The sequence below is a fragment of the Manihot esculenta genome, chromosome 3, assembly GCF_001659605.2.
Source record: "Manihot esculenta cultivar AM560-2 chromosome 3, M.esculenta_v8, whole genome shotgun sequence".
Taxonomy (NCBI): domain Eukaryota; kingdom Viridiplantae; phylum Streptophyta; class Magnoliopsida; order Malpighiales; family Euphorbiaceae; genus Manihot; species Manihot esculenta.
Genome location: NC_035163.2, coordinates 342,371 through 360,459, shown reverse-complemented (window position 1 = coordinate 360,459; position 18,089 = coordinate 342,371). Strand labels below are relative to the sequence as shown.

General features: G+C 30.1%; 2 protein-coding genes across 4 annotated transcripts; both read right to left on the bottom strand.

Annotated features, from left to right (window-relative positions):
• Nucleotides 1-7,778: 7,778 nt before the first annotated feature.
• On the bottom strand, nt 7,779-12,259 carry LOC110612065 (COP9 signalosome complex subunit 5b). Its single transcript, XM_021752719.2, has 6 exons — nt 11,738-12,259; nt 11,068-11,349; nt 10,844-10,991; nt 10,518-10,600; nt 8,238-8,315; nt 7,779-8,114 (listed from the first exon to the last, which is right to left on the bottom strand). The coding sequence occupies exons 1-6, from the start codon at nt 12,158-12,160 to the stop codon at nt 8,034-8,036; spliced, it is 1,095 nt and encodes a 364-aa protein (XP_021608411.1). The 5' UTR covers nt 12,161-12,259; the 3' UTR covers nt 7,779-8,033.
• A 367-nt stretch (nt 12,260-12,626) lies between these two features.
• On the bottom strand, nt 12,627-17,783 carry LOC110612144 (protein KAKU4). Of its 3 annotated transcripts, none has more exons than XM_021752834.2 (13): nt 17,397-17,783; nt 16,886-16,944; nt 16,251-16,363; nt 15,822-15,934; nt 15,594-15,730; nt 14,918-15,100; nt 14,382-14,562; nt 14,143-14,222; nt 13,878-13,914; nt 13,718-13,781; nt 13,527-13,609; nt 13,256-13,352; nt 12,627-13,165 (listed from the first exon to the last, which is right to left on the bottom strand). In XM_021752834.2, the coding sequence occupies exons 1-13, from the start codon at nt 17,665-17,667 to the stop codon at nt 12,847-12,849; spliced, it is 1,737 nt and encodes a 578-aa protein (XP_021608526.1). In that variant the 5' UTR covers nt 17,668-17,783; the 3' UTR covers nt 12,627-12,846. The 3 variants fall into 3 exon arrangements, with proteins under 3 accessions (XP_021608526.1, XP_021608527.1, XP_043810756.1); XM_021752835.2 differs by having other exon boundaries at nt 16,251-16,357; nt 17,397-17,781; XM_043954821.1 differs by lacking the exon at nt 17,397-17,783 and adding an exon at nt 17,076-17,093 and having other exon boundaries at nt 16,251-16,357.
• Between the last annotated feature and the right edge of the window lie 306 nt (nt 17,784-18,089).

Here is an 18,089-nt window from a genome sequence, read left to right as displayed (position 1 = left end):
GGTGTTTACTGTTTAGGGAATCCCTCCCTCATCCATTCAAAAAATTACAATAACAGTAATTAAAAAATTTTAAAATATATATATATAAAAGACTACTTTCTTTTTTTTAAAGAAAAAAAAAAAAGCAAAAGCATAGTTAGTTACACAAAATTCGTTTAACAGATTCATCTTTTATTATCTACATACATTTTAAATTAGGTTATCATGTTTTTGATTAATTGAAATTTAAGTTCATTCCAAAATTTAAAATTATTCCATATCAGAGTTTAAATTTAAAATTTTTAAATAAGAGAAAAATTTTTATTTTTTTATAAATAAATTATATTAAAAGATTTTGAATTTAATTTATTATTAATTTAGAGTATCATACAAAATTGACTTTGAAAAATGAGTGGTAAAATTTCAGCTTTCACCATAGGCTCATTTCAATCATGTTTATGACTTTTCAACTACTCAAAGTGATTAGAACGTTTAAAACGACTTAATTAAGAAAAGTGAATGAGAAATTTGATTTAACTAATCATAAAATCATATATTGTAATATAAATCTAAAATATAAACAACATATCAACATAGATTATACTAGTGTTATCCAACGTTCAACCTTTAAAATTTGAATTTATTATGTAATATTCTAATATTATCTTAATAATATAATATTTAATATATTTTTATAAATTTAATATTATAAATTTAAAATTAATATAGTGAATTTTATATTTTTTATAAAAATAAAAAATAAGTTTTATTACATTTAAATTACACTTGTATTAGTTCTTAATTTAAATCGTTAACATTAATTTTTAATATTATGATTCTTTAATAATTTATAATTTTTCATTTTAAAATTAAATATATTATTAATAATTTAAACAATACCATATTATTTATAAAGTTTATATTATCAAATTATTTATATTTTGATTTTCTTTTAATTATTAAATTATTTATAACATTATCTTATAATTTTATATTATCAATTTATCACTTTAATAATTTATAATTATATATATATAATTTTAATTTTATAAATTTAAATATTCTATTAAATAATTAGAATTACAATAATATTTTAATATTTTCATTAAATTTTTGAATTGTTATATATTATCGTTTATTCTTTTACAATTATTTTTCAAATAAAAGTTTATTTAATAATTTAATATTATCAAAGTTAAATTTATTTCAATAATATTATTTAAAATTTGATAATTTTATATATTTATTTATTATAAATATTAATTTTTTATTTTAATATTCAAATATAATTATTAATAATTAAAAGAACAACATATTATTTAATATTTGATAAATATTTATTTAAATATTTTTAATCTCAATTTTAAATTTATATACTTATCTCATCCATTTGTGAAAATAAAATCAATATAAATGTAATTATTTTAATTTAGTTTATATTAGCTTATAATTTATCATTTGAACGATTTTTAATTTTTATTAAATATATCATTGTATTTTTAAAATAATTTATATGATAATAAAAGATAATTTTAAAATTACTAAATTTATTACTAAATAATTTTAATTTTTTATTAAATATATAATTATATTTTAAAAATACTCTACATGATAATAAACGATAATTTTAAAATTATTAAATTTATTATTATTATTATTAAATAATAGTTGAATTGAAATTCTTAAATGTTAATATTAATTCAAATTCAATAACTTACTATCATAATTAAAAATATAAAATAAAAAAAATTATTTAAAAATTATAAAAATACTAAATCAAAATAAGAAAATTCAGTATATATATAAAAAATAAAATCCAAATAATATATCTGCTACTTAAAAAGTTAACAATACAATTAAAATCAAAGAGTTTGAAAATATATTTGAAACTCGAAAAGTTAATAGTACAAATTTAATAATGTAAGAGAAGAAAATATTTAATAAGTAATTATATGCACATATACAATATCTTTTCATTCAATCTCACATAATAACTTTTTAAATTTTAAATAAAAATATAAAAATAAGTAACAATTAAATTGAAATTTTATTTTTAATGTTGATACTATTTTACGAGAATTCGATCACATCTTAAATAAATAATAATTATTTTTTATTAAATTTATCATTTAATAGCAATCATGAATTTAACATATTATAAAATTTTAATTTTTAAATATTATAAATATTATGATAATATTTAATATTTTAAAAAAATAGTTTAAACTTTGCATAATTTAAATATTTTAATTTGTGAAGTTAAAAAGATAGAGTTTTTATTTTTAATTTGATAGATATATTTTTAAAATATATAACCTACTCAAATATATAATTAGAAATTCAATTATTCTTTTATTTCTCATTTAAAAATATAAAATTTATTATTATCGTAATTTATAATTTTATAAGTAAATAAAAATATTGATTTTTTAAATAAATAAAAATATTTTGTTAAGTCTGATCTATTAATATTTTTTTATATTAATTAAAAATAATAATATAAATTTATCTAATCATATAGTGATATTTTTTATTTTTTTATTAAAAAGATCAATTCAGGCTTATCATTAATTTAAAATTATTTTTATATTTTTATATATAATTAATTTTTAATTTATTATTTTTGAAAAAATAATTTAATTTACAATAAAATTTCATAAATATAATTTAAATGTAAAAAAACTTCCATAATAAAATTTAATGAAGAATATTTTCAATAATTTAAATTTAAACAGACTAATAATATAATTAAATTAAAAGTTTTAAACAATAACAGACTATAATAATATTTTTAAAAACGTTATAATTTAATTTAAAATAAAATTTAAATAAAATTAATTTCAATATTAAAAATCTAAGTTTTGCATTCAAAATTTGATATTTTTGTGGGTTCCTTGCATGATTATTTCAAATAATTAATAAATATAACAGCATGTCAGGATGGAAAAAAAGCAGAAAAACATGAAAAATAAAATAAAATTTGGAGAAAAACTATTATGTATTTATTTATTATTTCTATTTAAGCCATTTTTCACATAAATCTCTGAATTTTTTAAGAGAAATAATATTTTAACAAAAAAAAGCAATTAAAATTTTTTTTTTATTTTTTTTAATAATTAAATAAGGCATTATTTTCAAAGAGACGAGAACATATGACTGAGGTGGGACCCAAAACCGCAGATGAAAGTCAAGTTGTTCCGAATGCCCAATTGGCAGGTATGTACTTTTGTACTGCATAATTAATCAACGGTTCTCCTACTGATCCCACCCATTGAAAATTACAGACTCTATGATAGCCGTTAGATTTCATTTCAGACCTAAGGGATGCTCGGCTTTTACCATCTAATTTCTTTTGATATCAACCTCCGGTGTTCGAGTCTATTGTTCCGCTTGATCTTAATTTGCATCTGTAAGATTATTAAAAGGTCATTTTATATACTCAGAATTCAAATCACTAATTAAACAGAAAATAATTTTTTTTATATTATTAATTTTTATTAGAGTTTAAACTTTAAATCTTTCATTTTTGAAAATAAAACTCCATTGCTCACCATGAGAGTATTTAATTTAATATCTGTTGGAAGTTGGAAATGGAAATGGCAATTTGCTTTCACCTTTTATGACTTTGTGTTTTGGCCTCAAAATTTACAATAATAGTCAACTGTACTTATCTTAATTTATTAGAGTTGTTGATGATTTTTGTTTCGAATAGTCAATAAATTGGACTAAGACTCCTCCAATTAGGTGGATGATGCAATTTTTCATATTTTTAATTTAATTTAATTTAAAGTATTATTAAAAACAAATAATTTAATTTTTTTTTTTTTAATTTTAGATCAAAGGGCAATTTTATATCATATTAGAAAAAGCTTGCATTATTGAGGATAAAATATCTCTTATTCATTTTCATTGCTATAAATGCTAATAACAACTTCAATAATACCTTATCCCCATCCTAGAATCTAAGGCTTTTTTTTTTTTTTTTTTTTCTTTCAATAATAGGCATGGAATTTTGTACATGGACATTAAATGAGAAAGCACAAAATTTAACTTAGAATAGGATGGACGAAGAAAAGTCTACAGTTGATTATTCAAAATAAATAAATAAAAAAAAATCATCCATTTATATATATAAATTAATGGTGGAAAAGCTTCTGATATATAATTTTTTTATTCTCATCCTACAATGAATTGGATGGTGAAAAAGTATAATTTCTTCCACAAGCCACTAACACCTACCTTTAGTTTGCAAAATTCTGTTGTTTTTCTTATCCTTGAAACCCACATCCCATCACCCCATACCCAATTAAATTATTTTCCACGTTCCACTTTACTTGCTTTATATCTTTCAAAGTCCTTAAGGCATATATATATATTATTAATAAATTAAAAAACTGGTTATAATCTTATGAGATTTAGAAAATAGAATTTATGATTATTGTGTAAGTTTGGATAGAAAATAAAAAATTTTTCTCCTTTTATCCCTTTTTCTTTTTGTCCGTCAGTGATATTTAATCACCTTTTCTACTACAGTAACATCTGTTTTTATCATTTAGATTATACGTACAGATATGTCAAAACTATTTTTCACACCGGACGACTATTTAATTCTCCCGGCACGCATGCGTATAGGATTGTGAGATGACTGGGTCTACTTCCATACCTCTTGTCACGTCACCATATTAGACTTTCTTCAGATAGGTCTATTCATATGGCCTGTTCGGTTTGCTTTTTGTCATTGAGCTAGATCGCATTTCGTGGAGTTAATTTATTTTGAGAAAAGTCTGGTCAATTTTGGATCTATATTCTCCTTTAAGATTTGACCTTATTCCAATAATCAGATTATAAATTATTAATAAATTGAAGAAATTTATATATAGATATATATATATATATATTTGTTAGGTTGGGAGTTGAAAGTGATCCACCAAAAGTGGCAAAAGTTGAGAAGTTATGTTTGTGTTAGAAATATTGCGGTCTTCACAAGGCGTTAGGTTGTAGAATTAGAAATGATGATTTTGTGGACATCACATGCTTCCACATATTATTTTAATGTCCAAATGACTCCGTACAAAACGTACAAATTCTGTTTCCTTTTAAATTTCTTAAAAAAAATATTAATATAAATATTTTATGGTTATGGAGATATTAGGGAAAATAAAAATCTTATAAATTAATTAAGAGACGTGGAAGATTGACTAGGATAAGGATGTCTCATTCACCACACATTTCTTTTCACATTATTCCCATTTTTAAGGTCCTTTGACTGTCCCTCTTAAGCAACTTAGGACAACACATGTTGCTTGGAGCTCTTCATGCTTTCTTATTCCTTTTTTTTTTTTAAATAAATAAAAAAAAAGCCCTCTTGTTTATTTCAAAAGCCAGTAGGGAAGTACGTGATTTAATTAATATATTTATTAAAATGTATACTTGCTAATTAAGTATAATTTAATTGGTATTTTTTTCATCTTTCAAATGTAAAAATGAAAAAAAAAATTAAATTTGAGTATTTTTATCCACTTATTTTTTATGGTGACATACAATATATTAAAATATTATTTTTAATATGATTTATATTTAATTTTTAAGTAAATTAGATAATGATTAAGGGCATCATATTCCCACTTTCAAAATCCCTTTTTAGATTAGGAAGGATCTTTTCTTTTTTTTTCAGTGTATGAATTTGATAGGATGAAATGGTCCATGATTTTGGCAATTTAAATCCCAAAAATAAAAAATGGTATTTATTTAATTTATTTTTTGTGTTTTTGGAAAGAGCTTGGAGAATAAGAGAGATTAATAATTAGGGCACAGAAAGAGGAGTGGGCAGCCAAAGTCTCCAGTTTCTTTGGCACCGCCCATTCCAATCTCATTGCTGTTTTTCATTATTGTACTTCACTGACAAGATTCTAGGGAATTTTACATTTGCTGGTCCAAGACACCCATCGTAAGACAAACATCTGCAAGGGAATATATATCCAACCAATTAAAAAAAATGCTATACTTATTTGTCAATTTTTTATAATCGAATAATTAATTAATAAATTAATTTTTTTATAGTATAAGTATTAAATAGTAATTATTTTTAAATTTTAATTTGGTAATTTTTTCAATACACTCAGATATTTGTCAAGGCATAAAAAAGGAAAAAGAAAAGAAGGTGTTTTCACAGGAATGGGCAAGCATGAAGGATGGTTTGGGTGAGAGAAATTTAGTGAAGAAGAGGAAAAATGAATAGAAATTTAGTTGCAAATTGAAGCACGGCAAGCAATTAAATAAGAGTGAAAGGGTTGTCATATAAATAGGGAAAAAAGCATACACAAAAAGGCACTATAAGAAATGAACTCACATGCTTTGAATTGCTATAGAAATACAAGACAAGAGGAATAGCTAAACAACTAAATCACTTGCAAAATTAAAGGAGGAGGAGATATTGCTTAGGTAGTTGTATATCTTTTTGATATCTCATGAGAGTGTATGTGCAAGACCCACTAAAAGATAAAAAGGTGGAAATTTTGGCAAAGGGATTTTGTTGTATAAATATATTAGTGGATGGTGAGACCTCTCAGAAAAGGATCTTAAACTTCACCCATCAAAATCATTAAAGGCTATGAGATAGAAAGAAAATGAAGCTCACAAGGTGCTTGCTTTGCTTTGCATGTGAAGCCCAATTGTACAATTGGATTTATAAAGCATTTTTCTTCCCAAGTCATTGGATTAAAGGTACTGCTCTTTGTCTTTCTCACCTTCCTTCCATATGATTCCTCCGCTTTCGTCTCTCTTTTCCGTTTCTTTATCATCCATCCATTTCTTCAACTCTATTTGTGAGAATAAATCATTGCCTTTGGCCTACTGCCCTCCCCTGCATCTCTGGTTCATATCAATTTGTCTGCTACTCAAATTCAACATCTCACAGTTCTAAAAATGATTTCAAATAAGTTAAAATTCATGAGACATTAAAGATAACTTAGTAGCATTGAACTGAATATTTTCTTATATTTTAACTTCACATGGTGGGATGTCTTCAAAAACTCAAGCTTCTTAATATTTATTTTCAGCTTATTTAATTGGAAAGAGAAAATATTTGTTGTTTCTCATAAACTATGTAAACATGTACACATAGTTACATTACCTTTCCTTTGATTAGTCAATTGTTTTGTGAGATGAAACGTATGTTTTGTCTTTTTGTAATTTTTTTCAATCCCTAATCTCATGTTCCTATGAAATCCAAAGTTTCAACCCATTTGTCAGCATCAGCAACCACCATTTTTTGGAAAAATGGTGGATTCCATTTGTCAAGCATATCACACCAGTAGGCAAGCTCATGGTTTGATATTTTAAAAGCTGAACCACAAAAATGATTCAATTTTCTTTAACACCTTAAACCTAGTATCTATTTACAGATTTAAACGGTTCAATTAATTATTATTTAGCATTCAATTATTACTTAATAAAATATCTTAATATTATATTACACCAAATAATAAAATTATTATAGAAGAATCAAATCATAGAAGCCTAGTGTAAATATGCAACACGTATGTACGTGGGTGCACATATATATATAATCCCACAGCGTTCAAACTAAGCTGCATAGAAGTTCGAGAGAGAGTTCAATTAGTGGAAACTAAAAACAATATCCAAATCGAATAACTTCTCTTTCCCTTTAATTTTAATATTCGAAACAAAAGTTTTTATTTTTCCTCTTTTTTAAGAACTCAAAACGAGTTTGATTTGATTCAATTTCGAAGGGTTCGATTTTATTTTCCAATTAATTTGTATATATATGAACCACAAGAGAAGTGAAAATAGTGGGTTTAATTTAATTAGAAAAAACTTGGTAAGCAGTATTAAGACATTTGTATAAATCACCAAACGAACAAGACCAAATCAATGACGGATATGAAATGGATTTACATGAGCCATAAGCACGTCACAAAATCTCTGCACCTTCACTTTCTGTGATTTTCTTTCCCTTCTTAATTCCAAAACAGAAAGAAAAAAACATCTTAACCCTTAATCCATCTTCTGTTGCATCATCAAGGAAGCCTAGATTAGCTTTCCACCATTGGCTCAGGTCCAGGACTCGACCTACTAGATTGACGTACGGAGTTGAAAAGGATGTCCTTAATAACCTAAACCACAAATAGACGACGGCCAAAATTCATGTTCAGAACAAACACAAGATGTTCTTTAAGAAACATATAAATAATTTCTCTGTTCAAAGTAAACAACCAGGAAGCAAAATGACTAGTTACCTGTGACATTAGACCATGCACCTGTTCCACGGTTATTTTTGCACTATCACGAGTAATTTTAGCAAGCTGAGATTCTTCCTGCAATTCAATAGAAGTGGTAATAAAAAATCAAGTATTTGAGGAAAAACCACATGTTGACGAGCATGATGAGAAATAACGGATGTATATTAACCAGTGAAAGCATGACAAGGATAATGTGTATGCATTGCAACAAATAGATTCCTCTATCTCTCGTCTTTTAGAAGTAGACTTCTCACACGACTTGTTCATATACATGTATATGCAGCATATGGATAAGAAAAATAATTAGAGAAAGCCCAATGCACTTTTAAGATAGAGAAAGTGAGGGGGGAATGGCCTTTTTTTTTTGTTGTTGAAATAAATACTTTCATTAAACAGAAACATCAGAGATTACATCCCTTATGAATGAATGAGGAGATAGTCTCGGCCTTTGATCTGACTTTGCAAGTAGCCGTATTATGAGACAATTCAAACCATATCAATTCAAGACAATGAAAAGATCAGAAAGAAGCAGCTTTACTTTAGATTTGAATGACAACTGTTCTACACAAGGAGGTCGAAAAATTTTAAGGTTCTAAAGTGCTATGTTAGGTTCATTCTATCTAAAGCTGTTGGACTTGAAAGAACAGAATACCTATAATATTAGAATAGTAAAAAGCATATATGCTAAATCTATAGAAACTTCAATTACCAGGGTAACTGATAACGCAAAAGCTTCATAATCTAATTTATGGGCCAGCGCTCCTCTACCAACTAGTGACAAGGGAGGGAACGATATTGATTTTGAAGCAGAGCATAAAAAGGACAATGAAAAAGACAACATTAGATGTCATTAATCTGAAATTCTGAATTTGATGATGATGTGATGGGAGTCTATGTAAGGGGAAATACATATTTACACCGCTATACTATTTGAGATTAACCTATTATACATCTAAATTTTATAATATATTGAATACCTGAACTTACAAAATCATAACAACTAAAAACAAATTAACCTAGCCAATAGTGAATAGTTTAAAAAAAAGAGAGTAAAAAATACTTTCACTTCTTACTAATTGTACTATAAATTACTAATTGAGCTGTAAATTTTCATAAAACTATAAAATTACTTGCCTAACTTTTTCATTTATAAAAGTTTAGAGCAAAGTCAGCATAATTTAAAGTGGAGACAACAATTTGTAATTAACCTTTTTTTTCAAATAAATCATTGATAATATTACTAATTTGTGTTTAGTTGTTATGACTTTTATAAGTTCAAGTATTCAATAGATTTCGATCAATAGTTCAGGTGTTCAATGGGTTAATTGTAACTAGTACAACGGTGAAAGCATATATTTAGACGTCTATGTATTGACGATGAATAGTTGTCTTATGGCTGTTTTAAGGATTATTGCATCTGGTGGAATATAAAACTATGGTACAAGACTTTTAACATCTATAGTTTTATTTTTATCTGGATTTTAAAAATATTGGTGCTAATTTCAAATATTTTTACTATGAAGAATTGTTTTACATACAGCTAGGTGGCTTATTTTATTGGGTGCTTTACCTCTTTTGGGCTTTGTGCTTGTGCCGAAGCTCCAGGACCTTATTTGTACCTTAATACACCCAGAACCTTCAATAACTATACTTATAGGTCTGTCTTACTGTTTGACCTATAAGGTTTGTCACCCAGAATAAAGAAAGTTTTGCACCAATTTTCATGGAATAATGTAGGATAACTAAGCTAAAAGGATTATCATGGATAACAGAGCATAGTGCAAATGCCTCATGTATGTTAATTGTGAAATTGAAAAACAAGTGAAGTCTGTCATAAAGCATTCATCTCTGCATATCTATGGACAATACAAGTATTGCAACCCGTAGTCCCGTACACTGTCACACATGCATAAAGCAGGCATTGCACATGCCAAGAGCAAATGCACAAATGTGGACCCACATCTTATGCACTCTTGTGCTTATACATCTAAAGAGTGGAGGCTTTAAGAGCCAATAAGAAAGATAATCCTTAATAAAGGTGACCATAAATTTCATATGCCATTTCAACAATCTAAATAATGTCAACAGCGGATAACAACCAGATTTCCATCTATGGTAAAGATAATATTTTTGAAGCAATGAGACAACAAGTTGCACCTGCAAAATTCTTCAACGAAAAAAAAAAAAAAGAAAAAAAAAAGAAACTGACACCAAAGAAACCACCATTTTATATATCAAACAATACATATCGTTTGAACTAATTAAAATCACAATTACCTCTTTCTTTCTTTGAGGCGGTGCTATTAAGGGCCCAAAACGAGAGTGAGCCAATTGATTCTCAGCTTGCTCCAGCTTTTCAGCTGCATAATGCATAGATTATTAATCTTGATTGAAAACAGGAGAAACTACTCCTTATCTCAAGTATAAATAAATGCTGCTTTGATGGTACATATCAATCTATCACCCTAATCACCTGAATCACTAACCACTTGAGGTCATATTTAATATAAATCACAGCAAACAAAATAAACGATGGCAGACTAACTGGTAGGTGAGAAAAAGGAGCAAAAGAAATTATACCAAAAATATAACCAAGAAATTACCTAAATCTGAAATTTGTCCAGCAACATAGTCTCCATTACCCAGGAGAGGTGAAGATGACAGTGTATTCACCCAATATTTGTTCCACAAAAGGTCCAAGAGGTGGCAATCAAGAGAGGACTTGAAATAAGTGATATCCAACGCATAATACTGCAAAAGACTAACATCAGTCCATAACAAAATACAAATAAACCCAAAGGGGTACAGTGATGACCAATAATATTACCTGCTTGCAATGCACACCAAAATCTTCAATCTTGTTAAGAGGAATGGTCTGATATTCAGAGACAGGGTCATCTGGAGGCTTATATCCTTCTGGGTATGTCCTGAATGCTCCAATCTCAACTTTACCAGCTGACACGGTCCTTGTTGGATCAATAACAACCGCCAAAAAGGGTTCTTGAAACTGCTGATTGAGCATTTGAGTTGAAACATCAATACCCGAGAGCCAGCATCCATATCCAGGATGAGAATGATACCACCCAACAACATTCTCCAACCGCCCAGCCTACACGAGTATTCATTGTCAAAATGCTAACAGATGGGAACCAACAGACATGCTTTAATTAGGACAAATGAACTAGAAAGAGAACATATTTTATATTTACTGTGTAGAAGAGCAACCAAACGAGGCGTACACAACTCTCATAATATTTCTTCAAATTTGGGACTTCACAAACTTTGACCACATAATATGTCCATAGTGCAACCAACCATATCCATGGTCTATATTCCCTAAGTTGTTTCTTCAAATTTGGGACTTCACAAACTTCGACCACATAAGATATCCATAGTGCAACCAACCATATCCATGGTCTATATTCCCTAAGTTTGTTATCAACAACTGTAGAAGTTCCTAAAAAGCTAAAATAAAGAAGCTAATTTTGAAAGCAAACCTGCTTGTTGGTCTGGGAGTAATCGACCATATACTCATAGGCATCGGCCTGGGCATTAACCCTAGTCTCGGTTCCTTCAACAGGCAAAGCAAACGCGTCCATTACAATGATGGCGTCACCATCAGTCTTTCCTTGCATGAGGCCCATGACCTCGATGGTGCCACCGGATCGAGCGTGCACCACCATCTTGAGAAGCGCGAGTGCAGAGATCTTGACGCGCCTGAAGTAGTGGGGATCGTTAACCCACGGCCTGTCCTGCTGGAACTTAGCTTGCGCCATCTCATCGTAGTAGAAAATGGCGTCAGACGAGGCATCGACCGCCGAATTGGAGGAGTTAGGGGGATTGTCCACCGTGATAATATTGTTCTCGAGTTCCCAGGTTTTCTGGGCTATTAGAGATGAGGACGAAGGGTACGGATCCATTGTTTTCCTTTCCTTCCCACTCACTGATGTGTCCAACTCTGGAGAGATTATACGATAGTTAAGCTACAGTGACCGACCCACTGCTGTTGTCTTGAGAAGGTTTTCTAGGGTTTTTATATGTGAAATAAATTACTGCTGTAAATTGGGCCCCTTCCATAGTGTAACCCGTCTGAACCAGCCCACTTTGGTTTGACAATTATCTTACCAAACTATGCATATTACATCAAATAACGAAAAATAAATTGTTTTCCATCAACACAATTGGAGAAAATACCAACTTCCCCGCAGCTCATACGTCTTCTGCCACATTGCTTTACAAGTAGCTCAACGGCAAAAAATATTTTTTAATAACTAATACATATTTAGACTAAATATATATTTACAGTGTTTAAAATAATATTTTTTTAAATTTAAAATATTTAAAAATAATAATTTTTAAATTTAAATATTTATTAAATCACGTGAATGATGCAAAACGCCGGCTTGGTTAAATGCTAAACTAACAATAATCCATCTCATTACAGTTTACGGTTGCTGGCGATGCCACCTAATTTACTGGAAACAACCTGCTCGGCTAAATACAAAACTAAACATTATCCATTTCCCTACAGTTTACAAATGCCTGTCGTGGTTTTATCTTCGCTTCTACACTAGTTTACAGTAAAATACAAAGACGATAATAAAAATTATTTGGCCCGTGATCTATATCTTCGTTTCCTTGATCGCTTCTCAGTGACCTCAACATCATTATTCTTGCCAGAATTTAAATTTGGTGAAGGCATATCCTGTGAAATCCCCTCATAGTGCAAGCTAGAACTATCTCGGGAGCCTGTGGGTGCCGCGTCATTTTCATTCACAACAGCTACTTCCACGTACGATTCACTTAAATGCTCACAAGTCTCCTCAACAGGGGCACTTGTTAAATTGTCATGGCCAGAATCAACGAAATGGTGCTGCTCATGAGATGGCTTAGACTTGACTTCTTCTTGCAGATTTGCATCCATACTGAAAGAATGAGAATCGGCCTTAGTTCAAACTATTGTAAATAATCTAGCATTAAAAAGAAACTGAAAAAAAAAACAGCCGCTTTTTCACCTGGACCCTGAAGGAGGGAAACCATTAGCATCAACTGCAACATTCCTTTCAGCTACTTCCACCATGGTTGAACAATTTATTTCATCTAATGATGAATCTGGGATTGCATGTACAAGAAAAGATTAGTTTGACAATGGATAATTACATGCAACACTTCAATCTGAAGGTTACAGAGCAGAAGAAAGTTAATAAAATTCTTGGATTTATAAAGGGTGTTAGTCAACTCCTAATTCACGAAGTTACAATTAGGCAACTGGTCCAGAACTCTTACGTTGAGCATCTTCCCCCACTATACAGTTCAAATGTTCGCAAACCCCATTAGCATCCTTGGAGTAATCAACATCAACATCAACGCTACAGCATATGGAGAAATGAAATCGTAAGAAAAGGAATGACATTAGAATTAGCCATGTACCACCAAAGGGCAAGAGAAAAATCAGCTAGGTCAAAGAGGAAAAAAACCATGGTGATGAAATATTCACATCCTCTGAAGGTCGAAGCCTTTGTCCATCGCTTAGTCTCCCTTCTGACAAGTTCCACAGAACAAAACAGTTTTAATTTATGAAAGAAATAATTTAGTTGACAGGGGAAAAAGAAACTCTAGTAGAACTAGAAAAGGCACCTTCAGCTCCTTCAATGATCTGTGGAGTACCCAGGTCCTTCACAAAGATATTAATAAGATCTTTAGACATCTGACTATATGTTTTACTCACAAAAAAACTGCTAGATTCAATGCAAGGTTATATATATAATTAAAACATCTTATCCATGATAAAATGGAGATTTTTTTTAACTGCATATCACCTCATTTCCAAAAAATTAGAAAGATTAGAGTAAAAGGAAATAGTGAACTTCTGTAATGTTTCTAGTCCTAACACTCAAAGTACCTGACTTTGTCCGCAAATTGAGGTAGCTACATCTGGCGGAGAGGCTTCATTCTGCAATCCCTGTTGTTCCATCTGTGAAACTGAGAAAGCAGAAAATAATCTATATGAAGAAAACCAAAATTGACCAAAAGAGGTTGCTTCAAACAAGTAAAGCAATTTTGTGAGTTAGTCATTCCACTGCCCTGACAGCAACTACAACTGTATTATAGTTAACAAAATTATGAATTAATTTTCCATACCAGATTCTGCTTTATCAGGTACCAATGAATAAGGGCTCCTTTTGTTATCTGAAGCTAATGTAGGCCAATCAATTATAGACGATGGTCGAGACCTCAACATCTCTTCAGTTGCCTTAGATCTCACTTTTCGTATTTCCTCCAAGATATTCCATGAACCAGTGGCAGAGGAATTCCTAATCAGCTGCATTAAAATTTAAACACAGAAAAAATATATATATATATTGATTTAGCATCATACAAGAAATCATAGGCTAGCCTGGTAAATAAAAATGAACAACAATTAAAGAAATCCACACAATTTTCAGGGTTCCTGTTCTTTTTGCCTCTTCTTTTGTCTTTGCTGCATCCCAAATCCCAATTAATTCAAATGAATGTTATCTCAATTCCCCAGCTCAATCTCTTCCCAACAACAACAACAAAGCCTTAATCCTAAACTAGTTGGATTGTCCACAGCATAACAAATAAAAATAAAATAACAATGATTATACATATATACTCAGAGAGAGAGGGAGAGGGTGGGCATTTCCAAATGGCACCTTGGATGAGGTCACAGAACTGCCACCAAATAAATTTGGTGTTTCTTCCTTAAAAAGCTGTATCCCCACTGGGGATGGGGATTGTAACTGAATGTTGCTTGGGGATGGAGATGCCCATGGGGGGCGTGCTTGCATGTAAGATTTGGCCAACTCTGCAGGTGAACCCACTTCATCTTCTGTAACCTGCCATGCAGAAATTAGTCACAAGATGCAATACAGTGTTTAGCTTGCATAACCACTCCAATGGTGCATAGTCCATACAAGGTGATTTCCACCAATTAGCTAATTGCAGTTATACAGAGATGTGCATTTGCATGTTTTAGTTCATTGGTCCAGTATTAACATAATCCACAAAAAAAAAAAAAAAAAAATCAAGCATAGAAAATGGCCAAACATCTATTTCATCATAACATGAACAGACACAAATGAACCAGTATGTTGTTACAGGTAGATAGCAGAAATTCAATATATTTGCTATATACTATGATAATATACTTGTAAAAAATAAAAATTGGGAAAGCTACCATTGTATATTTAAAATACACATCATCAGGGCACAACAGAGAATCTACCTAGAAACAACAAAAACCTATATAATCTAGAGCCAAAAATAAATATTATAATAGTGATAACTTCAATTATTCAAGACTCAGATAACCGGGAAAGAAATACTGACTTGTGGTAACATAGCAGTGTTCAAGGTGCAGGTTCCATACTCCAATCCTGACTTTGAATTTGACCCCAATTTTTTTTCCTCTAGCCATTTTTTAGCCTCCGTAATGGCTGTACAGCGATTACTAGATATATCAACACCTGACAGACGAGTAAAACCATAAGCCAACAAGGTTATGGCAAGCAATTTTTAAGTCTTTTATTGCATTCCAAAGTTTCTGTAAAATAATACCTCTGAGAACTGTCCAGTCAGGTATGTCGTTTGTTCTCCCAACTTGGCCTCCAGTGATGGGAGAATCTACGACTCTTGATTTAATAATCTGTGTTAATCTATCACATTCTTCCCTGGTCATAGGTGAACTCTAATTCAGAATTTGAAGTTATATCATGGTTCAGAATAGAAATGAATGAAAAATAATAATGTAGAACCTTAGAATTAGAAGAATAACATAAATAAATGAAGGACAGTACGTAAAAACCTTAGACGTAGAAGAATAACATAATCACAAAAGTCTTATAAAGCAAACCATTAAAAATACTAGTATGTGCTTCAGAATTGAACTTGAACTTTAACAATTACTTGATAGGTTGAAAAACTTGGACAAACCACCATGTCAGCATCCATATAATAATGTAAAGAAACTAAAGCATTCTCAATTACCTGGAGAAGGTTTCCTGCATGAGAATCTGTTCAATTGCACGCTTCGTTTCACTCTTCCACTCTATAACAAGGGGATCTTTCCTCGAGGCATTTGTCTTTTCAAATGTCTGATTCTTCCAATTAAGCATAAAAATCAAATTTAGATATCTGAAAAAACTTTTTTAAGGTAATTAGTATGTTATCCTACTTTAGTTATGTTATAATTAAGGACCACAAATTAGATTGACTACAGCACCACAATAATATAATGGTACCCATGAACTACAAACAAATAACAAAAAGGAGGCACTTGTGCTGTCATAATGAGGGTTTTAACTTTTGCATGAATGACATAAACTAATATTATCATATAAAAAGTAATACACATATACAGCGCAACTTGATATTTCATACAGAGAACTTTTCTTTATTGCATTCATCAACAAATCCCATTTCTTCAGGAATAAAGAAGCAAATAAATTTGTAAGGCTACAAATAGAATACAGCAATAACAACTGAAACAGTAGACATACAGCTTTCTGTTGCATTTTTCCTCTCCATAGTCCATATCCTAACTCAATACAATGTGAAGCTACCATACTGAAAACTAATTGTTCAACCAATGCCTTATAGTACATAAATGGTAACAGAACTACCTTTTCCAATTTGGTGGCATCCTGAGAAGTGATATCGTCATCATCATTGGCATCATCCTCTGCAAAATTGAAATGAAGAAACCATCTGGTAAGACCACGAGAAGTAGGCCAGCTTTCATTCTACCTTTTCACAGTGGCATAACCAAAAAACAGACAATATACAAAAAAAAATAACGACTCTTTTACATACATCAAAATTCAGCCAACTGACTCTCTGATACTGCTCTAACGTACAGCTTTTATTTGAACAACAAGGACCAGGAAAGACAGATCGCTATATCTATTCAGGAAACAATTCACCAAGTAAAAGATCAAAGCAGCCTCTGAGGGGAAATTTATCGATACTAAAAGTGCTAATGCTGTAATTACATAAGAAACAACTAGCAAGGACTCCACTTCTGCATTCAATTGAATATTAATTTGACAGAAATTTTAAACAGAGAAAATTAACAAACAATTTATTTGTTCATTGTCAAAAATGCTAAAGGACACATAAATATGACCGTTATACCTGAAGTGAAATCGCCACCTGAAGACGAAGAGGAAGAAGAGGAGACCGGGCCGAAGACAGATGAGAGAACTTTACCGGCACCGGTTGCAATCATACGAGAAGGAGATAAAATGAATCTCGAGAGCCAATTAGGGTTTTGAGGAGCCGAATTGGGCAGCAATTTTGGAGGCCTCTCGTAGGGAGTCCTAGGAACGGCAGTTCGCCTGGCTCGGACTATTTTGCCGCCGGATCGGAGCTCGGCCGCCCGCTGAGGTCTGGAAATGGAGGCCATATGCGTCTCAGCTATTTTCTGAAGAGGAAGCGACAGAATGGAGTCGCGGAATAATTAGATGTTTACCCGTTTGAGCTTTGTAGCGGTTATTCTTTCCGATATCGAATAGTAAAGAGGCGACGGTCCCCCTTGATGTCGCAACCCCACATTGTCTATTTGCATTGCGGCTCATTTTCTAATGTTTTTCTTTTCCAATTCTCTATTGATAAATCTATTTTATTAATAGATCTTAATTTAAATATTTTCATTTTATACTTAAAATTACATTTAAAAAATGGAATACTTATAATTTTTAAAAATAAAAATTAAAATGTTCTTAATATAATTAAGGTTAATTTTATTATTCTTATCTTATTTAATTGGATTAAACTAAACTCAAAAAGGGAGATTAAAGAAGATTTATAAAGAGAAGGTAAATTTTG